The sequence below is a fragment of the Phocoena phocoena genome, chromosome 5, assembly GCF_963924675.1.
Source record: "Phocoena phocoena chromosome 5, mPhoPho1.1, whole genome shotgun sequence".
NCBI lineage: Eukaryota > Metazoa > Chordata > Mammalia > Artiodactyla > Phocoenidae > Phocoena > Phocoena phocoena.
In genome coordinates, this window is record NC_089223.1 from 70822725 (window position 1) to 70846893 (window position 24169).

General features: G+C 34.9%; 1 protein-coding gene across 1 annotated transcript; it reads left to right on the forward strand.

The window, feature by feature from the left end:
* GNPDA2 (glucosamine-6-phosphate deaminase 2) lies at positions 1–20775 on the forward strand. The gene is made up of 7 exons (XM_065877752.1): positions 1–47; positions 2414–2418; positions 2963–3124; positions 7252–7353; positions 8388–8570; positions 14575–14759; positions 20590–20775. The coding sequence occupies exons 3-7, from the start codon at positions 3001–3003 to the stop codon at positions 20773–20775; spliced, it is 780 nt and encodes a 259-aa protein (XP_065733824.1). The 5' UTR covers positions 1–47; positions 2414–2418; positions 2963–3000.
* Positions 20776–24169: the final 3394 nt, after the last annotated feature.

A 24169-nucleotide genomic window follows, 5' to 3' on the forward strand; every position in this document is an offset into this window, starting at 1 on the left:
TGGTTGTTTTCGCTGTTCCAGCGTCAGAAGAGCCGGTAGGTCGGCAGGTGAGTACACGGGAAGGGCCTGGAAGGGGAGTCGGGCGGGGGCCCGGCTGTTTGTTGCACCCACCGGCGGGCTCTATGCGGAGACGGGGACGCGGGGCGGATGGGGGTTCCGGGAGCCTCCAACTTGACTGGTCGTCCTCTTCGGGACGGGGCTTTCCTGGCCCCTGCTCTTTGGCAGTCTTCTCCTGACACTTGTTACAAATTCGTAATAGTCATCCTCATTTGCATTCGTTAGGGTTTAAGGAGAGACGGGCCTAGCGGCCTGGCAGGTGAGGTGAGTTTGCAGCCCTCGCCTTCCGGGCAGGGACCACAGCCTTCTCTGCTGCTTCTCGCCTCTCGTCGGGACCCTGACCTGGACCCCTGCTCTGAGAGCCCCCTTCCTGGTCGGGCTTCAGGAATCTTTTGAGGTCAGGTGTAGTGTGTTTTAGGGAAAAAGCGCAGAGCGGGGATTCTGTAAGCCTAGATTCCAGATTCTAGTACAGATTCTAAAATAGCTGTGTAACCCAAGTCGTCTAGAAGTTCCCATCCAGCTTTAAAGTTCAGGTTTGTGTTTGGCAGCTCTTTGTCCAAGGGACGCACACCAAAATGAATCAGCACCAGAGGAAGATGAGGGCAGGGGTGGTGCTGTGTCATTTTTTGAGTGCTGTCGGGTCAAGATGTCAGAGAATGGTCGACCGCAGCAGCAGTTCAGATGTGTGAGGATTGGCAAAAACTGGAAAAAGACATATTTAAAAATCTGAACACATGTGGCATTCTACTTTTCTCTGGGTGAGGTGATTCATTTGGGACTTTTAGAACTGAACTGTAGACTCGCGGAAGAGTTTAAGAAAGCAAAACGTGCCTGTGTTTGGTCTGAGAGGCTTACTTGAACCTCTGTGCAATGAAGTCATCTTGTATGATGTTATTTTCCAAATGTATCCTGATTGTAAGAATCACCTGTGATATTTGTGCAGATTCCGTGGACCCCATTTCATATCTTTTGAAACACCATGTCCAGGGAAAGGTCTGGGGAATCTTTTTAACAGGCATCCTAAGTGATTCGTCCTTATAAGGCACTTTTGGGAAGCATGTATCTTTCAGTCAGATAGGCCCTCCACCACTTAATAGCTTTATAACATCAGTAATAAACTTGTGAGTTGCACTTTTCTTTATCTGAAAAATGAGGATAAGTTCTTCCCCAGAGACTATTGAGTCTAAGCCCTTTGATAGTAGGATCCTTATCTTTGTCATTTTTGTGTCTACAGAGCTTAGTGCTTGGCATTGTGAGGCCCTCCCTCACAAGTGTGTTGAACTGAGAAAAGAAATAGCATGCCCCAAAACACAGAAGACACTTGGAAAGCTCTAATGCCATTCCTCCTCCTCACCTTACAGGGTTTTTTTTTTTTTTTTTTTCTCTTTTTATCAGTAGTCATTTTGCTGAATATTCTTATTAGAGATAAGTATATCTCTTGATGGTTAAAACAGCCAGGAAATGTTTCTGATTCTTTGGTGTAACTTTGAAATTGTTTCTGCCATTAGATTATTAATGAATTTAAATGGAGGCCAAGTCCATCTGTTGGACTGAATTCATGACTTAACTGTGTAAATTATTGTCTGTAAATGATATTTATCTCTTGTTATTGTGCCATAACTCTAGATCATGGTGATTGTAAGTTTTTGTTATGCCAGAATCTAAATCATCATGTTCTTAAGGACATATTTAGATTCAGTGTTTTCTAATGTAAAGATTTTGACTTCTGTATGTATGGTTTGTGGGTACAGAATTCAGGACTGCTGAAGCCATTTGTGAAAGGATTGGTGTGGGTAACAAATCCATTTAAGTATAATAAAACTGAGAATTAAAATCTGGGAATTATAGTTGTAGAACACATTGTAAATGTTATAAATCTTGGCAGTATAAAATAATACATCTTACAGAAATCGGGGTGGGAGGAAGTGTAAGAATGCAATTTTCACATGTTGTGTAAAATGGAATCATATAGTTTTTAAATGATGCTGATCTCTTAATATTTGTATAATATTTTTTCTTAACCTTAGAATACTTTTAGGAACTGAAATTGCTTTTTTGTGAATAATTCTTTCCCCCAGAGATCAGCAGTTTCTTTAGTTCACTTTATTTTCTTTTGCTTCTGTTTAATGCAGAAAGAATTCAATTCGTTATGCTTTTTGTTAAAAATAGCATGTCTAGTATGATCCCATTGTTAGAAATTATTTCTATACATCCTATTTATATGTGTGCATTAGATAGATAGCTGGAACGATGTATACCAAATAGTAATGAGCATTATTTCGGAGTGGCAGGATTTGGGTCGATTTTTTTTTTTAACTTCTTTTTATCTTTCTGTATTGACTGAAATTTTTTTAAGTGCAGGTATCACTTTTATACAGAAGGGAGGTTTGGTTATTACATCATTCATAGGGAGAGTTCTGGATTTTAGTAAGTAACCCAAAAGGTGCTGAGTAATCATTACTACCATTAATTTGCAATCAATAAATGAGTGCTGCTTTGTTTGCCTTTAGATTTATGTTGCTTTATATAGTATACCTGTAGAGATAGTGCAGTGTGATGTCTTTATGGTAAATTTGCCTTGATATAAATTTCAGCTTTGTCACTTAGTAACTGTGTGAACTCAGTCAAATTGTGTCAGTCCCTCTGTTCATCTAAAACTGGATGTTGTATGTACTTCAGAAGGTTGTTGTAAGAATTGATATTTGTACTTAAATGACCTAGCCCACTGCCCAGAACTCAAAGTTCATCCAAAAGAGAACAGCCATTATTACTATTTTAAAAGTATAGATTGTATTTGTATAGAAGCATGTCTTTCTTAAGTACTGTCCTTTCTAAAGTCATCAATGTATTTTACTTCTGTTTGACTGTGAATTACTTAAAGTGCTCTACAATGGAATTTTCTCAGGTTTGAACTTCTTGTCCTGGAAGCTGTGCATCACCATAATGAGGCTTGTAATTCTTGATAACTATGACTTGGCTAGTGAATGGGCAGCCAAATACATCTGTAATCGCATCATTCAATTCAGACCTGGACAGGACAGATATTTTACACTGGGTTTGCCAACAGGTAATGCACCATTTTTTTTCCATATTAGGTACTCAAGGTTGTGGGATTGAAGGCTTTTTCTTAGTAAAATATGTTTCCTGTTTATTTCTTGTCATATCTCTGATTTAACATATTAGGATATCAAGTCAAATATATAGATACAGACATATCTGGTATCTAAGTTTCATTACTATTTGTTAAAATTCTGTCTCACCTACCACTCCAGAATTGAAAAGGAAATATAGCTCAGGTCATGGTCATGATATTTTTTGTACCTTTTTCTAGTAGTCTTTTGTTTGTATTTAGGGATGTTGCTTTCACTATTCATGCAATTTCTTGGGAGATTAGCCTTCTCATTGATCATTAAGAGGTACCTAAAATATGTACTACTGCCTCTTAATTTTACCTCATATGCCTCATATTAGCTTATTAGCCCTTTGCTATTTCTGTGATTATTTTCTATTTTAGAAGTATTACAGGTGAAAAATTGAAGACAGGTATGTCTTCATGACAGAATGAACATAAGCATTAATTATACACTTTATTGGATTTAGTTCTCGGTTAAGGTTTTTCTTAAAAAATTACCAAGTAGTGTCACTGATACATGGTACTTTATTTGATATTGTTGACTTACATAGGAAAGAGTATTGGACCTGGAATCAGAGCTGCTACTTTCTTGGTGACTGAAGGGCATTTATTCTACACCATAATCTTGTTTTCCTTACTTTTAAGGAAGATAAGGAAATTAATAGCTTACAATGCTGTTTTGAAGCTCAAGTAAGAGCAAGTCCCTTGTATACTGTAAACACTATGTAAATTTAAGGTTCTCTTAAGTGTGTTTAAACAGTACTTTTTCCTCTTGCTCCTCCCCCCATACATGTCAACTATAGAAAAGCTACAATCGTAATTGTTTTTCACTTGCATAATTTCCATGAAAGATACTGTTAGCTCACCAAGTTGATTGTTTGTTTGTTTGTTGTTTTGCTTTTTGTTTTTCGGTCCATGGCAGTAGGTGTTGGTAAGAATGTCAAAGAGGATTTTTTTTTAATTGTGCACACCAGAAATGGGCCCCCTCAGCACCCACAGTTCTGATATGTGAGCCCCAGTGGTTGAACATGGCCTCTGTATCAGTTTGCCTTCTGTAAACCTGGGCCATGCTCAGACTAGCTGCCTTAATCACTTTGTCTTAATTATGAAGAAATAGACAGTAATTTGAGTATGGGAGCAGAAAGGCTTCAGAGCCATAAACGCCAGCAGTGCTAAACATGTTTTTGTGTATTTTGATATGCAATTCTTCTGCTTTATTTTGGATAGTATTACTGCCTAATAATACATCTGCCAAGGGTATATCTCTGGAAAACCTTTGTTAACATTTTCTACTTTTCTCCTTCATTGACCAATGACAGTGTTAATCATGCCCCATCCTTACCTCCCCCCACCCCATGCTTTTGAAATTTGAACATACATTTCTGTAAACAACATGCTATGTTGTAATTACGCCCCACCAAGCACAATTCTGGGGAATATCTGTTCAGGATATATCTTTTTAAAAAAAATTTATTTATTTGTTTATTTTTGGCTGTGATGGTTCTTTGCTACTGCGTGTGGGCTCTCTCTAGTCATGGTGAGTGGGGGCTACTCTTGGTTGTGGTGTGCAGGCTTATCACTGCGGTGGCTTCTGTTGTTGCGGAGCATGGGTCCTAGGCGCGCAGGCTTCAGTAGTTGTGGCTCGCAGGCTCTAGAGTGCAGGCTCAGTAGTTGTGGCGCACAGGCTTAGTTGCTCCGCAGCATGTGGGATCTTCCCGGACCAGGGCTTGAACCTGTGTCCCCTGCATTGGCAGGCAGATTCTTAACCACTGCACCACCAGGGAAGCCCTGTTCAGTAATATATTTATTGAAGTGATGTTGACAAGCTTGACATTTAAGGGCCTGCATGCTGTGGGCCCAACCTGCCTCCCAGACTTATTCCCACTATTCCTCTACACTGAATCAGGGTAGGCAGGTTACACTGCTTGTAGTTCAAAGAACAGGCCTGAACTTGCTGGCTTTACTTTCACTCATGTTGCTGCTAGCATACTGTATAATAAGAACTTTATGAGAATCTCTTGAATATCTGGCTTCACTGCCGTGTGTGTGATATTTGGCACATTCCTTAATTTTTTTACCCCAATTCTCCCACCTTCAAAATGGGAAAGAATGCCAATTTCCCAAACTTGTGAGATTTACATTAGCTAATGTATGAAACACCAGCATAGCATCTAGCGCATGGTAGGCATACAAGTGTCATCTCTGAACCTCCTCCCCCATCTTTTTTCTATTTTCAATTACAACTTAACCCATTCTTTGATTATGGGAATTTCACTTCTTCTTCAAAGACTCAGTTGAAATGCCGTCTTTCATCCTTTCTCCCACAAGCAAGACTATAGTGTTTTTTTCTTTGATTCACTATACTGCCCCAGACTTCTTATAGGTTATTTATATTTTTCCTTGTGTTATAGTTACTTTGTACTTGTCTATCCATATTCTGTGAGTTCTTTTAGGGTAGAAACAGTCATAATCTTTGTTTTATCTGAATCATAGTAAGCACTTGCTAAATTAGTTATGTTAGTAAATGAGTATTGCAAAGCAAATATATTAAAATGAAGTTTCTTTTACCAGTTCACCGTGTACCATATCTTCCATTGATTTTTTTCTATTCAGCCACTTGGATTAAAAAGTAGAAAATGAATGTGATTTTTATCACTATTGTGACTTCTTTTTATGTTCATATGTCCTTAAATTACGGAGGGAGTCCTATAACTATTCTCTTGACACTGAAAGATACACACAGAAAGTTTGTTATGCTTCTAGAAAAGGAGAAAGAAGAGCTTACTTATCCATCTTTTATCCAGGTTTCATGTTAGTGGGCTGTAGTTCTTTGAGAAGGAATTGTAAAGTTTGACCACATAAATTTTAAATTATTAATGACAATTTAAAACAGTATGTGTGCTTAACTTTAAGAAAACCTATTAGTCTTCTGTTCTGTGAACCTGTCTGTGTGATATTTAGCCACTTCTATTATTCTGTCATCTTAAATGAGAGTCAGTTTTTTTACTACTCTAGATTTTTTTTGTATTAGTTGTTTTTTTGTTTTTCTGGTGGTTTTTTTTTTTTTTTTTTGCCAGAGACTGCTTAGTTCTGCCATACTTCTCCCTGCCTCTTGAGTAGAAATTTTGTGTTTGGGTGTTTTCTTTTGTTTTGTGATGGTGGGCAGACTAGAAACCAATACTCTGACCAGGATTGTGTGGGCCAGGTTGCTTGTTGTAAGAATGTAGTCAATCTAGTCTTTGAATTTGTAGTTAAAATGAAAAAATACAGCAAATTTAAAAAACAAAGGGAGGCCATCCTCAAGTGGCTAAATTCATTTATCTTTATTGTGTCGTTTCATGGTGCACTATCAAGCAGATCTTAATTTTATAAAACATAAAAGAATCACACTTATAAAACAATAACATTAAGAACTCAGATGAAGTATCCAAAGCCAAGATCCCATTTCCTAGAAATCATTTTACTTTATACATTTTAGCTGATATATGCTGAAAATAACACAAAATGAGAAACAGGAGCTCCAGTTAAAAACTTAAAGGATAAGCCTCCTCACTCAATCCTTGCCACTTTCTATTTTGAAAGTAGAGGCAGTGTTTAAATTCAGCTCTGGTTTCACTTTTGATTTCATTGAATGGTCAATACTTGACCTATTTATGTATCATTTATGCTACAAATCCTTCTCTAAATAGTTTTTTCTCTAAAGGTGGGACATTTATTTTTCTTCTGATTCACATGTGCTCTCTAGAAGTTTCTAATCCTGGAATATACACCATTAATTCCAAATATCCAGCGACACAAGAATAATTTTCCAAGCTGTAATTTCTGTTGACAGATTCCCAGCTTTATTCAGCAAATTCTAGTTTACTAAAATTTTAGGTTACCTTGTAGAGAGACTAATTCAACATATATTTGTTAACTGAATGTGTATTTAAATTAATAATTGTTTGCCTAATAAATTAGAAATATAAAATACTATTAAGAAGAGAATAAGGTTAATATAAACTTTTTTTTAAATTAGATTTTCAAGTTATGTTAGAAAATGGAATGTTTATCTGTTTTAGGGAGTACACCTTTAGGATGTTATAAAAAACTAATAGAATATCACAAGAATGGAGACCTTTCTTTTAAATATGTGAAGACCTTTAACATGGATGAATATGTAGGTAAGCTATATTATTTGGACATGTTATATTTTTTAAAAAATTAATATATTGAGAATATTAACATTATTTAAATTTGTTTTGAATGTAATATGAATATATTTCTAGAGTATAATGTATTACCTTGTAGTGGGGTTGGGAGTTTATATAAAAAAAATATTTTTGTAATGACAGCATGACATAGTAGAAGGACCGTGAGACTAGAAATGAGAAGATTTGCATTCGTCTTCAGCTATGCCACAGTCCTGGCTCCATCGACTTTGAGCCAATTCATTCACATTTCTCATTCTCTCTTTTTCTTTTTTTCTTAAGGCAAAGTTAAAACCAGTATTGTTGTGGGGGTAAATGAATTAATATGTATGTAAAAGTAATTAGTAAAATATTTTTTAAATATAAGGCTATTTGTAGCCTTGAAGCTTTTATAATTTATTGATTGTGACCTTGCTTAACTAGAAAGATCAGTGATACATATAAACTCTGTGTTAAAATTTAAATTTTATAGGTACACATTTTTAACAGTAGCCTGAGTCATTGTCAAAGAACTGTTGTAATTTAGTATACCTTGTATGTAAATAGGAATAACAGAGGAAGAACGTAGATCAAGATCTCAGTTGTGTGGCCATTTAATTTATGTTGAATTTAACACATAAATCAGTTTTATTTGGTTAAAATTTTGTATTTGAGAAGGGGAATATAGTGATTACATGTACATGAACTAGACTTCTGTGCTCCAGCCCCTTTGTGAGCTCTGTGACCCTGGGAAAGTTACTTTTCTGTGTTTCTGTTCATCTATAAAGTGAGATTGATAATAGTTATTTCCATAGACATTGTACACATTAATTAATACATACATGTACAGTGATTAAAATAATGCCTGGCACATAATAAGCATATATTCCATATAAAAATGCTTTTAAATTGAATATGGTATAGAAATGTTACATATTTTAAATAGCATTTATGGCTTAATCAGAAAAGTAAACTTTAGATTTATTTCTGGAAATAGTTACATTTTTATTTATTAACTTTGTATTTAGGACTTCCCAGAAATCATCCTGAAAGCTACCATTCTTATATGTGGAATAACTTTTTTAAGCATATTGATATAGATCCTAATAATGCTCATATCCTTGATGGGAATGCTACAGATTTACAAGCAGAATGTGATGCATTTGAAAAGAAAATAAAAGAAGCTGGAGGAATTGATCTTTTTGTTGGAGGTACGTAAAACATTTTGTCATTAATCATTTATTAATATTTGGATTAGGTGCTTTAAAAAAAAAAAACTTACCTTTGTGTAATGTAAAGAACATCTGTGACTGTCTGTAATACCCATTTATTCAGCTATTGATTTCTATTTTACTTTATTTTCATCAAAAAATAATCTTAATGTTGCAAGTGGGGATTGTTTAAATTATGGCTTGAGAAATAGGTCCTAATCCCTGCCTAATTACCTCTTTAGAACTGATAGTTTACCACATCTTAGAAAACGAGTGATGTTTCTTTTCCTCAGTGATACTCTTATTCTTTTACTGTTTCTTTAAAACCCCAACCCAGCTTTCTTATCAAATTACAGCGTTAAATCTCTGAAAGTCTGCATGTGGAACAGGTGGATTTTAACATTTCTCTACTGATCATTCAAATTGCTTCATTTCACTAAGAAATCAGTTAAGAATGTAAAATTTTATCATCAGCCTTTAGTTAATATGAATTAAGCTGTATAATTGTCTTAATAAACTCTAAAGTAAATGTTTAATTAACTAAATTCCACTTGAAATTTATATATATACATGCACACACAAACATACATATGTGTATGTATATTGTGTGTTCATGATCTACCATTGAAGAGGTGAAAGAATCTCTTCCTTTGTAATGACAATACGGTTTTCTGCTATCAGTATGAAGCATATGAATAGTGCATCATCTAAACTGAAACCAAAATTGTTTTTTGCCAGATTCTTTAGTATTCAACTAAACATACTAAAGCTCTAAATTAACATTAGATATATAGAGATAGATATATCCATTAGATCCAGGTGTATCTTACAATTAATTTATTAGAAGACTGCTCAAAACTATATGAATTAGATCTTCAATAGACCTGTACTAAGGTTAATTTATGGTTGAGGTGGCCAGGTATTGTAGAGGTGTTTGGTTGCCTTTGGAGAAAATTGGGTTTTATCGTCAGACAAAAATTAGCATCCTGTTTTGGCCACTTACTATCTGTAAGATCTTAGGAAATTTATTGATTTCAGTAAACTAGTTCAGTATACTAATTCAATATAATTAAGTTATTTGTAAAACAAGATTATATTAACCATTTCAGAATTGATGAGAATTAACCACATTATAACATGTATAAAATGCCTTGTGCAGTGCTTGGTATGTAGTTGGTAATCCATTAAGTGCTACTCCACTCTGTCTCTGAGGTGTAGTTTCTGAAGTAATTTTTCCTTAGTTCATTGAATGTCCTGCTCTTTTACTGATTTACCTCTAAGGGTATCCAGCAAGACTGAAGTTTTTCTCTTTGAGGAAATTGTTATCTCTACCTAGCATAACTAATATCAATTACTTTCTTAAATAGACAGTCTAGGATGGTTTTTTTTTTTTTTTTTTTTTTTTTGTTGCTGTATGCGGGCCTCTCACTGTTGTGGCCTCTCCCGTTGTGGAGCACAGACTCCGGACGCACAGGCTCAGCGGCCATGGCTCACGGGCCCAGCCGCTCCGCAGCATGTGGGATCTTCCCAGAACGGGGCACGAACCCGCGTCCCCTGCATAGGATGGTTTTTTTATCTGAGCAAGAATCCAAGTTAGACTAGTTTGCTTTTCAAAATAGAAAGTATCTATTTTTTAAATAAAACTTGCTAATATTACTTCACTATTCCTGGAAAACATTTGCATTCTAGTTTTGTCTGTGTTGCTCAATTCTGAGATAATTACCGTTTGCGCCTACCAATATCAAGGCCAAGGCAGTAGATATTTGAAAATGTTTAAGGAGTGCGCTACCCATGCATTCTTTAGATTTTCTAAACTCTACCAAAATCAAGTAGAATTACTGTAAAATAATATACCTAAACTGTTTATCTTAGTTATATCAAGAAATATTTTCACTCATTTACCATTATACAAAAAGATATGGCAATTATTAAAACTTTAGTATTAAAAATGGCTGAATGGATAACATAAATAGTATTTTTTTACTTCTTTATTTGAGGACTTATTTTTTCCTGTTAATTTATTGACCTTACATAAGGATTCTTGTGACAAATCCCTTGGGGTCTCAATGCCAGGAAGTAGAATTTACTTGGGGGAAAAAAAACTGATAAGAGCTCTTTAACTCCATTTTGCCCTTTTGCCTACTTTCCAGAAAATATTTTAGCTTAGTGTAATGTTTAAGGTTTAATCTCTCTTTTCAGAGATTTATAGTAAACTTTCTTCTTTCCCCATAGCTTTAAGCCACTTCTTGTTTCTTTGTAGCTAAAGTTTTTCAGTGCATTTCCTCACAATAACTCACCTTAGTTCTACCTTTGAAACTAATGGAGCATAATCATAATTATTTATGTTTATCACTGACTCTTACTACTAAAAAGAACTTTGTTTTTTAACCAATTTTTGTCTTAAACTTCCTGTAGTTCTCCCCTTGCAAAAAAATTTAACAGGATTTCCTTTCCTCTTCCATTAATACCTTCATTGTAGTCGTGGGCTAATCCAGGGTCTGACAGTTTATATTTATTATCGAAGGGACATATAATTGTGTATAGGGAACGGAGGGTTGGCTTATTACATTTTCTTTGAACTTTTCCCTGTTTGGGATACCCTATTATTGGATCTGTCTCATGAAAGAATCTCATTTGATTCTTCACCTTTGTTGATCTAGGTTGTTATCATTGGATATTCAAGATGAGGCTTGGTGTCTGGGTCTTACCACTTACCCTTCTTTTGTTCCAGGGTTTGGTTAATAAAAACACTAAGAACTGAGCCAAATGGGATCAAAATATCAGCTTTATTAAAGGTAAAGTTGGATTAGAGATTGCAGGTTGGGCTTGAGGCCAGAATGGGGTTTCCTACTCCTCCCCTCTGAATTTGGGAATAGTAAGACCAGAGAAGAGCTCCAGAGTATTAATCCACCATTGCTCACTCCTGGGAAATGGAGCAAGAGTTCCCTTCCCTCTATAGAAAGGAGAAAGGAGGAAATACATACTCAGAAGTTCTTCATCTGATGACAGAATTGTTGGGAGAAAGAATAAGGTGTATCATGCAATTCCTGATCCATACCCAGCAATAAAGTACACAAACATGGAAACCTATATATAGACTCTAAAAGCATTATTAACTTTAAAATTATCTTAAGATAATTTGTGTTTAAAAGGTAAAAATAAGACACTGGGGAAATTTTTAACCCTCTACTTTGGTTACACGATTAGATTCTTTGATTTGCAAGTAAATGTAGTCTACCAATGAGACTAAAAGTGAATTTATTGGAATAATTCTGGGGTAACTCACAGAATTGATATCAGAGTTGGAAAAAACAAGTCTTTAAAAGAACAAGAACCAGATCAACTGAAGCAGGGACTCACCTGATCCTCTCCTGCAGTGCTGTCATCAAATGCCTCAGCTCTAGATGCCTTCTTTCTTTCTGTGTTCCTGGTCAAGTTTCAGATTTATAGAGAGAAATTCTGATTGTTTCAGCGTGGCCTAAGTACTTGTCCTTAGATCACAACAGTTCTGCCTAAACGATATGAGATATAGGGTGTTATGATTGGTCTAGCCCCTGTTGTGAGGGGAGCAGAGCAGGGTAGAAGGGGGCAAAAACTGTACTGAACATTCTGAACAATACCAACCATCCATTCATTTATTCAACCGTTACTTATTGAGGGCCTCCTGTGTGTCATGTGTTCTAAATAGTAAGGATACAGTTATGAAGAAGAGAAAGTCTACTCTCATGAAGTTTACCTTCTAGCCCACAGAACTATAGACACAGGAAAGACACACAATCCAGACTCAGAGGTTTTAGGGATGTTTCATAAAGGTGTTGATTATCTCGGGCTTCCCTGGGGCGCAGTGGTTAAGAATCCACCTGCCAATGCAGGGGACACGGGTTCGAGCCCTGGTCTGGGAAGATCCCACATGCCGTGGAGCAATTAAGCCCGTGTGCCACAACTACTGAGCCTGTGCTCTGGAGCCTGCATGCCACAACTACTGAGCCCGCACACCACAACTACTGAAGCCCTCACACCTAGAGCCTGTGCTCAGCAATAAGAGAAGCCACCGCAGTGAGAAGCCTGCGCACCGCAATGAAGAGAGCCCCCGCTCGCCGCAACTAGAGAAAGCCTGTGCACAGCAATGAAGACCCAACACGGCCAAAAATAAAATAAATTAAAAAAAAAAAAAGGTGTTGATGTCTTAGTCTACACTTAAAGACTGAATAAGAATTAACCATGGTGTTTAGAGTTCATGATTATTTTTAAGAAAATTTTATAAGGCTTTGTAAAACATTCTGAACATTTTAAAAATATAATTTTATATCAGGAAAAGCTCAATTTTTGATAGTTACTGATAGTAAGGGAATGTATTGACGCTTCTCCATCATGAACCATTCCTGATAATTTCAGCTTTGCTGTACACTTGTGTGACCCAAATCAACGGTGAGACCACTAATACTGATCTTTGAGGACCTCCTATTTTTTTCTGGAACTCTTTTATTTTCCTGGTTCCATCCTTTCCTCCATAGAGAAATATAATTAAAAGTATTTAGGTAGATGTATACTTAAGAGGAAAAGCAGAACAGTTTTACAAATCTAGAGAGATATGCATATCTGTGATTTAAAATAGACAAGCATATATATACTTAATAGTGGAAACAAACCATACATATTAACCACATACAGGTCTGGCTTTACGTACTAGATTAAAAATTAATCCTATATTGTTAAAAATTCCTAGATTATTGTGCTTTGGTAGTTCATATTTGCTTCCTAAGGTTTTCAGTTCTTCCTTCTTCATTCAAAACCAGGTTACTCTTTGTCATATTTTACTTTGTTGTAGCCTGGGAAAAAGTTGTTAGAATTGTGTGTTAAGAGCCAATAAGATACACCTATATATCATTAAATATGCAGAATATAAGTATAACCGGTATTTTGACCCAGAGAACTTGTGGGGTTTTTTTTTTTTTTGATTGAAGTTGCCAGAAATCTGACTAGCAAGTAGGGTCCATGTATATAAAACTTGATTTACTTAAGCCATAGAAAGATTCTTGATTTTATGAAAAGATTTACCTCCAATTTCCTTCAAATAAGAAATGTCATATTCTTATCTATATTTTAGAGGCAGTCCTAGAATATTTCAGCTGGCAGTAGATCTCCTTAAAGCAGAGTTTTCAAATTGTGGTTGTCACACATTATTAGGGCATGAAATCAATATGGTCAGTCACATCCACCATTTCCCTTTGTACGTTTTGTTAATGAAACAAAATGTAATCAAAAATAGCTTGAATGGCTCCTCGTAAGGGTATTATTTCATGCAATTCTTGTTTTAATTGTATTTATATGTGTAGTAGGTTGCAGTGTCAAATGTATTTCTTGCAGTAGGTTGCAGTCAAAGTTTGAAGAAAACTACTGCCTTAGATAATATCTTGTCCAATCTAAACATTTTTATAAGTGAGGAAACTATACTACAGGGAGGTCCAGTAGTTAACTGCCCCATCTAGACTAGAACCAAGCAAGTTAAAGTGTGAATATAAAGACCACTGCGTTAGGAATCAGAAGATTTAGATTTGAGTTTTGTCTTAGTATTTACTAAATTATTTACCTTGAACAAATCATATATTATCCTTTAGCATCAAAGTTTCCTTTTGAGCTTAAAAAAAAGGGGGAGATGAGGTAAATAGATATGGTTAACCTGACTATGTCACAAGATTGTTAAATATATGTGTTGTTGAGAGGATGCATGTGAAATTGCTTTATAAAGTATTATTATAAAGTGATACTTAATTTTGCTGTTAGAATCATGCTAGCTCAATGCTAAGCATATGGAAAACATTGAAATACTTGTTGAATCAAATACAGGAACAAATCTTTTACTGCAGCATTAGAAATTCAGCTATCAAATAAAACAAGGTAAGCGTGTTTATGACTATTTCTTTGGTCTTTAAATCATGTTGAACTTTGAGAAACCTTATTTACTTATGTATATATGTGTGTGTATATGTATTTCTTTTGAAAGGAATTGGTCCAGATGGTCATATTGCTTTCAATGAGCCAGGATCCAGTTTAGTATCAAGGACAAGAGTAAAGACTCTAGCAATGGACACCATTTTGGCAAATGCTAAATATTTTGATGGAGATTTATCAAAAGTGCCAACTATGGCTCTAACAGTTGGTGTGGGGACAGTGATGGATGCTAGAGAAGTAAGAATTAAATGTTCTTTGATGTTTTTCCTTTGATGTCTATAGACTTTGGAGAAATTGTGGTGTCAAATAAGTGCTATTTTGGGTTAATCCTATTTGCAGTATAAATTGTTGTCTAGCTTTCAGTAATTTCTTTCAGGCTCATTGCCATGTTTAGAATTCAAGTAAATTAAGTCTTTGGAGCTGGAAACTAAAAATTAGGCACCATCTCTTTTGGGGTACTGCTTTACTTGCCTCTTCTTGTTTCACAATTTGAGGTCCTAAAATCACACTGATCATATAGTCTTGTGAAAGGACTGTTGCAACAAAGATGCAGTCATAATTAACATTAAACTGCTTTTGGAGGCTTAGGATAATTTCATGTAATGTGATTCTTGACTGTAGGAGGATAGCTCAGTTGGTTTCCAGTGGAAAAAGAACCCCTTTAGGGCTGGATCTGTTCTAAATTTGGTATGTTTAAGAAGGCAAGAGTTCTGAACAGTAGACTCAAATTTTTTAGTTTTTAATTGGGCTGTCATTTCCTGCCCTGAGAATAACAGACCAAATTATAGTCAGATCATGATTATAAGTGGTTAAATTATATGGAAACCCAAAACTCCATTCCCTTCTGGCAGCAGGATTGGACAGGTTCAGAGGAAAGAGTACAGACAAGGTGTGGTGAATGAGTAACTGATCTTAATGTAAATATATCTAGACTTGAATGCACAAATAGAACTGTCATTCAAAATGGAGTTTTACATCTAACGATAATTGGTTTATGAAGAAAGACCTTTTAAAGACTGAAATTTCATAGTAAATAAATTGAAAAAAATTAGAGCAATCTTAGTTCTAAAATATGAAAGTTATGCAAAACGATTTCTTACATATAACAAAATTAAAGTTACGGTGCAACTCTTATGCTAATTCTTAGAATTAACAGAATTATTCAAACATTGATTTTTTTTCTTTTGTTTGACTTTTCCAACAAAATTATATGATGCTATTCACCTCACAGTATTCATTCCCAGCATGACTCTAAAGAAAATTATGGCAAAACTCTTATTATTTAGTAGTTTCCCCAAGGACTTTAGTGCTTTATTATAGTTGATTTACAATACTGTGTTAGTTTCCAGTGTGCAGCAGTGATTCAGTTATATATATATTTTTTCAGATTGTTTTTCATTATAGGTTATTACAAGATATTGAATAGTTCCCTGTGCTATATAGTAAATCCTTGTTACTTATCTGTTTTACATACAGTAATTTGTATCTTTTAGTCCCATACTCCTAACTTACCCCCTTTCCCGTTGGTAGCCATTAGTTTCTTTTCTATGTCTGTGAGTTTTTTTGTTTTATATAGATGAACTTGTATTGTGTTTTAGACTCCACATATAAGTGATAGCATATAGTATTGTTTTTTTCTGTATGACTTACTTCACTTCGTATGATATTCTTTAGGTCCGTCCATGTTGCTGCAAATGGCAGTATGTCAGTCTTTTTATGGCTGAGTAATATTCCATTGTGTGTGTGTGTGTGTGTGTGTGTGTGTGTGTGTGTACCACATCTTCTTAAACCAATCCTCTGTTGATGGACACTTGGGTTGTTTCCACTGTCTTGGCTATTGTCTTGCTAGATTTTTCATAGCATTCTTTTGAAACAAGTATCACATGATTATACTTAATGACTTTCTTTATCTTCGATTTTAATGGGCTTCATGTGTACACATTTTCATCTGCCAGTGGTTTTAACTGTGATGTGAGCTGTTCGTCAGTGTCATTTTCAATAACTGCAAATATATTTAAAATTTAAATCCATGTGTGGGACAGATGTCACTGTTGAGTGGAAAGTAGGTTTGAATGGGAGACAAATCTTTAAGTGGTCAGTGCATCAATAAGTATCTTCACACTTTGGCAACTCAGATAATGAGGACCTTCTGTACAGACCCTGGAAGTGACAACCCAGAAGTTATTACAGGTTTCTTAAGACTTGGGAATTGTCCACTAGGTAATGAACCACACAAGTCACTGCCCTCAATTTTCACTCCTTCCTTGCTTTGAGGCCTTACATTGATGTTAATTAATTGTGAAATGTTCTACTTCTCTAGCCCTTGCTTAGCTAAAATGGCACCCGTTTTCAGCTTTCAGAGTTCCATTTTCTGACCATAATTCTTATAATCAAAATTATTTTCTTTTACCACAGTTTTTGTTTATAGCACTTTTTGCAGTTTATAATTGTTTCTGTATGTTTCGTTGTTTAATACCCTTCCTCATTAGTTTATAATCTCCAAGTGTTTATGAGTCATGTATATCTAGCACAGTACACTGCCTGTCACATAATAGGTATTCAGTAACTGTTGAGAATAGTTTGAATGCATTACTTTTGCCCATAATTCATTTTGGACAAAGTTGGTTCTATCCACAGCTTGGCTGTCTACCTGAACCAGATCTGATTTTTATTGACTTCTGGCTGTTTGACGGAAGCCACATTTACCCTCAAAGGATTAAAATTTGTTTTTACTGAGATATATTTCAAGATAATGCTTTATATTTTAAAGGTAATTCCAAAAGAAAAGACACAAATTGTTTTTAATTACTGTAGCATCTTTAGAATTGCTTATTATATATAATTATAATAATTTGAATGTTTATTCTTGTGATGACATAAGGAAAAACCAGTAAAACTTAAAAATCTTTTGATTTTGTTGACTTACTGAATGTCACAGAAGTCACCAGTGACAAGTTCTTAATTGTTAAGACCATCAGCTTTTCTACAGGTCTTATCCTACTGGGCTTCTTTTCATCATTTATTCCTATGGATTATTTCTTCTGTCATAAACCTCTACCATTACTCTTCTTTCTTTCTGACCATTCTTTCTCAGTATGCTTCCCTGGCTCTTTCTTCCTCCATCTGCCTTTTGAATGTTGTTCTTACCTAGGGGGTCATCTCCTAGCACTGTGTATTCACTATGCATACTTCTGGGCAGTCACACTTTGGAACCCTGTTCTTTTTTTTTTTTTTTTTTTTTTATTTTTTTTTTGCGGTACGCGGGCCTCTCACCGTTGTGGCCTCTGCCGTCGCGAAGCACAGGCTCCGGACGCGCAGGCTCAGCGGCCATGGCTCACGGGCCCAGCCGCTCCGCGGCACGTGGGATCTCCCCCGACCGGGGCACGAACCCGTGTCCCCTGCATCGGCAGGCGGACTCTCAACCACTGCGCCACCAGGGAAGCCCTGGAACCCTGTTCTTGGTAGATTTAGTACTATTCTAAAAAGGTCAACTACGCTCAATACAGTGATAACTACCAGTACGTATCTTTAGCCAGTTCTTTTTCTGAAGCTGCAGATTTCATATTTCCAATTGACTCCTTATTTAAACTGTTCAAAATTTAAATTCATCTTTCTACCAAAATTGTCTCCCTCCCTTGGTGAATAGCAACACCCTCCATGAAAATTATCTGAACTTGAAACGTGTGTCATTCTCAGCTTCTTCACATCTAATCAGTCACCACATTCCACCACTTAACTTAGAGATAAATAAGGATCCAGCCCTCCATCGAACAGAGATAAATCCATCGGAGCTGCCTTACTTCTGGTCTATATCAGTTTTTTAAGGATTATTGCAAACGCATCCTAAATCATGGCTATCTCCATTCTTTCCCTTTCCTGTTCTCTATTACAGCCTGAATTTTTTTTTTCCCCAAAACATAGTTACTACTCATGGATATAATGAAGAGTCTGATTCCTTGCTGCTTCACCACAAGATGATATCTAGCCTCTTTGGCATAAAATGCTCTGTATTATCAAAATTCAGTTTTCAGCCATCTCATTTCCCTATGCTCAGCCTTACCAAATTTCTAGCTTTTTATTGACCACCCCATAACTGTCTGAAGTGCCCCCTTTTCTTTTCTGCTTATCCTTAAGATTTGGTTTCAGATAGGGCTACTCTTAAGCTTTTTCACAATACAAGAAATACTCTCCTTGAGAATAGTGGAGCAGATAGAGTAGAAATAATCACGTATTATCAACGTCAAATTATATTCCAAGAGGGATTTTCTTCAATTTCTGATTTTCCAGATATTTCTTCTTAATTCTCAATTAAAGGTTATATATGTCTTATTGTAGTTGTTAAGGATATGGATGCTGGAATCAGACCTCTTGTTTATATAGTAGCCTTACCAAGACCTTGGGCAAGTTACAGAATATCTGTGCCTCATTCCTTATCTGTGAAATATGAGTAAGAATAGTATTTATCTCACGCTGTTGATGTGGGTAGTTAAATGAGAGAATAATTCACGAAAAGTGCTTAAGTTCGGTGTTTAACTTTGAAACCACCAAATCACATTTTAAAACTCCTGAAATAAATTAAACTTCAGAAAATATCCATCATGCAGCAATCACTACATATTCTCATTTAATGTAGTGTGTGTGAAAATAGTTTTAAAAAGCCTTTTCAAGTGCTAGGATAAGGACTTCTGCCAGATTGCATACTAATCACTTAAGGGACCCTGATTCTTGGGTCCTAATCCCAAAGATTCTGAATTAGAAGACAGGATGGAGCAAAGAACTTGAATATTTTTTTTTTCAAACTCCTCTGTAACACGTATCAGTCCTAAGAAAAAAATATTAATTTCCAGTAAGGAAAACTAATAGACCCATTAATCAGTGCTGTGCTTACCTTATTATATCAAGCATTGCTAATTTTTAAAAAATGCTTTTAATTATAGGTGATGGCATATTAATTCTTCACTGAGCCTAGATCTCTATACTTAAGAACAAGAAGTATCAGTAAAAGCAGTAAGAATTCATACGTATCTTATTTCATTCATGGGCTTTGATATTAATCAAATATAGCTTCAAAATGAAAAGTAATGAATCTTGATAAAAGAAATACAGTAATATCTGGTTCATTAATCTTTAATTTCCTCCCTGTTTTAGAAGGTCTGGTTCTAAAATGTGAAATACAGAATTTTTACATTGTTACAGATATTTTAGAATTACAACCACTTTAACATTCATTTTTTTAAAAATAATGAGAAAAAAACATGTTTAAAGATTTATTACATTACATAAACTGTTTAACTTGTAAAAACAGGATTGATTTACTGCTAAAAATGTTAAAGAAAAGATTCATTCAGACACCTGTATACACTCACTCACATTTGCATACATTCTTTGACTTATCTCATAGGCTATCAGGGATCTGGGACAAAGACCTTGGATTTTCTGTACCTAAGGATGGTCTCAGTTATGTGTGTTTAAAGGACAGTTCCTGCATTTAAGTAGATTCTGAACCCTTCTTTAAATCTAGTTTTGTTCCAAAACAGCTTTAGATAGAACCCGTTCAGTGAAACAATCTTTAGGCTCATTTCTCTAGATTACTTTTAAAATATCTTATTTCAGAGTCTTTTGCTTTTCCAAAGTAATATCTATTGCTTATCTGGGCTAGAGCAATTTGATATATCATTTCTGGTTATATAAATTCTTTGTTGATCTGTAACTCTGCTTTTGCAAAACAGCCCTTTTGTTTCTTTTTCTTCATTCTCCCAGGTCTCTTCTTGCACATCAGTATTTAATGTGTTAATTATCATAGGCATTATGGTATATTCAATAATACTCCATTACAAGACACTATTTTACTTTGTTCAGCCAGAAGTAGAGATACACTTTGTGCTTGCCTGTTACCTTAAAGAGCAGAAATAAATACCTTGAACTATGAAGAAATATGGAGCTGTTTATTTTTATTTTAACCCTCAGAAAAATACTGGTGCTAAATTCTTTGTTTAAAAAAAATAGAGCTTCTTACTCATTTGGAACATGTTTTAAGAATTGACAGGTAATGTCCACGATTTTTCAGGTAATGATCCTCATAACAGGTGCACACAAGGCATTTGCTCTCTACAAAGCAATAGAAGAAGGAGTCAATCACATGTGGACTGTTTCAGCCTTCCAGCAACATCCCCGAACTATTTTTGTATGTGATGAAGATGCTACTTTAGAATTAAGAGTTAAAACTGTGAAATACTTTAAAGGTGAGCACTGAAATTTCAAAAGCAGACTGGGAGAATATTCCATTGTAGATGACAATTAAAACTTAGTATGACTGGGGAGTTACATTCTGCATTGTGGCCTATTGAAAACTGGCACTGTGCTGAGGATTAGAAATGTCTCACTTCAGATAATACTAGCTTTCAAAGTAATTTCCTAATATTTTTTCTTGAAGAAAACCTCTTCAATCTATATTTCCAGTAAACAAGATGTTTCTTGAAATCCAAAATTAAATATTTTACTTTCATATTGAATATACAAGATTAAATAGCCCCAAAGGAAATGTATATATGTCCGTTCTAATTTTTTCATTGTTTACCTGTCCCACCCTAACCTCTCAGCTATGTTTAGAATGAAATCAGGGGATAAGATGGGTTGCCCACTATCTCATTTAATCTTCACAATAAATTTTGCTAAATGTCAAACAGTATGGAATAAACTCTGCAAGTAAGCAGAGTTTGCCCAGACTTCTGCATATTTAGCTTCCTTTTGCTTCTTCCTAGAGTCTAGTTCAGTAATTTTTAAACTTTACCATACCATATATATATATATATATATATACACACACACACGTGTTTATATCTATCTATCTATATAAAACCATATACACTTGCTGTGATAGGTGTTTAAGAGATTTTCAAGGACAATTTTGAATACACTCGGTTTAGAAGCCATTCCCTGCTTGAGTCAACTCCACATATAAATACACACACATAAACAAGCTGTATAAATAGGTACTTTTTACAAAGCACCTGTATTTATATAGCTGATATGAAAATATTATGTAATGAGCCATATATATAGTTCAGTAATTCACAAAGTATGTAATAAGTGCACTACTGATACTATATGAATGAAAATACGTTTTAAATCTCTTTAATAAAAGGTGTTAAAGGTTTCCTTAGTGTTAAGCACTTAGATTACTTCCAGTCATTTTTATTTTTATCAGTTAAATTACCAGTTTTTTACCAAGTCACAAATATACCAAATTAAACTGAAAATTGTTAGCTTGTTAGTAACTTGACAGATAAAAGCAGAGAATAGCTCAGTTATGGGTTGTGAATAAGAGCTCTTAGATGGCGTTTTACCGATCTATTTCCATGTAGTCCAGGTTTCATCACAAATATTAGATTCCTTGAAAAATTTAATAAAAGGAATCTTCATTATCCACATATTTTTGTGTGTGTGTGTGGTATGCGAGCCTCTCACTGTTGTGGCCTCTCCCTTTGAGGAGCACAGGCTCCGGACACGCAGGCCCAGTGGCCATGGCTCACGGGCCTAGCCACTCCGCGGCATGTGGGATCTTCCCAGACCAGGGCACAAACCCGTGTCCCCTGTAACGGCAGGCGGACTCTCAACCACTGTGCCACCAGGGAAAACCTATCCACATATTTTAATAACAGTTTTGAGGAGATTCATTTAACATTGCCATTTTCTAGCACCAGTAATCCCCAGATAAACCCCTATACTTGTCTGATTTTTGTCAGTTTAGTTTTTATCAGAAAATTTTTACATTTTAGTGAAGTAAACATTTAATAATAGCCAATAGTTATATGACCAGGTGCTATTCTAAGCATATTATACTTACGGATTTACTTAAATCTCACAATTCTATGACATGGGTACTCTTATAATCCCATTTATAGGTGAATTAACAGGCTTAGTAGGGATGTTAAAGTCACTTAGAAATTATTTTCCATTGGAGCTGTATATATTTCTGAAGAGATTCAGGACATCAGCCTCTGTCAGGATGCCTCCTTCAATATGGAGAAAAATGGATTTGCAATATTGTTTTGGGCTATATATATAGACCTCATCTTACAGTAAGATATTTTGATATTAGGTAGAATGACTTCATAAATTTATACATGTTATAAATGTAGTTTTATGTATTTGTCATATCCTTATTATTATATCACTGCAAGATATACTGGAGGAAATGAATCCCTTAGTTATAATCTGTAATTCTTCGAATACCATTCACATCACTGTTTCTTCTGCCATCCCTTTAAAAGTGTCAAGAGGAATCTTAAAGGGTTCTAATTATTTAGCTCTTGAAGTCTAGGTTAACTACATCTAAAACAATAAAAATCATTAGCATATGGAAGTTTATTTCAGTATATATCTTTTGAAAGATACAAGTAAATCACAGGAAAACATTTTAATAATTTGTTTTATTCTAGTTGTTTTTAAAAAAATAAAACCTATGTTTTATGTCCTGAGATAATATATTTTCAAGACAACATCATCACGGTGAACATTCTTTTTGTTTTATCCTTTTTAGGCCCTACTCCAATAGCTCCAATAGCTTGATTGAGGCTGAATGAATTCAGATTGAACCAAACTATAAAATATTATATTTAACTTTTCTTCTTCAAGCAACATCAGAAAGTCTATGCATTTTTATCAATACTCATTAGAATTTACTTCTGTTTATGATTTAAGTAAGCAGTTATTTATTTTTATCACATTCTTGTGTAGAACGTTGTCAGTTTTTACCTTTAGTCATAGTAAACACTTGATTTATTATTTAGAAAGCAAGTACTAAAATTTCCAAAATTCTTTTTAGTTTGGAACTAGCTTTATGTTATGTACAAGTTATAGCCAGTGTTTAGTTTTTAAAAAACTTTACAGGAGTTGGATTTTTAATGTTTATCCTGATGTTTTAAGTTGTGTGTTTTTAAGCTCTAATGTATTCTTTCCATGATCAAAGCTTTAAGTGAATGATAGATGAATTATATCAAGTAGAATGATCCTCAAAGAGCTGATACTCTGGAAGAGGTATATCTTCTAAACCACATGGCTGAGATTACCATTGTCTTTGTTGTCCCCTCTCTTGGGTCTCTCCAATCTCCATTTTGCTGCTTTTTACATACTGGTTGTTAAACTTTTCAGTTAAATATTGTTTTAAATAAGATTGGTTGTATTTAGAGCTAATTATCTGGTAAATATTTTTCATTAGCAGATATATACTTTTACAGTATAAAAAAATTACCCTTTAATGTTTATTTTTGGTAAATGTAAACTATATTTTCCAGTTAATGTCATCAGCCAAGAAACATGGGTTACAGTGCCTTCAAGTACATTGTCTCATGTGTTGTTATACCCGAAAGAAGTACAAGTATCCCTGCCTGAAAGTAGTTGGCATTCTTCATAAAACTGGCTAAGTGATTCGAGAAAATAAAATGTAGCTCCATGACGGTAGGGACTTCAGTTTTGGTTCATTGCAATAGTTGAGCATCTCAAAGGGTACCTACCTAGTACACTGGAGACACTTGGTAAATTCTAGGTAGTTTGGGCAGGTAGATGGATGACACATGACATTGATACCATTTCAGTTTAAGTGCTAAATTATGTAAATCACTGTGAAGTCCAAGGGATGTTAAGGG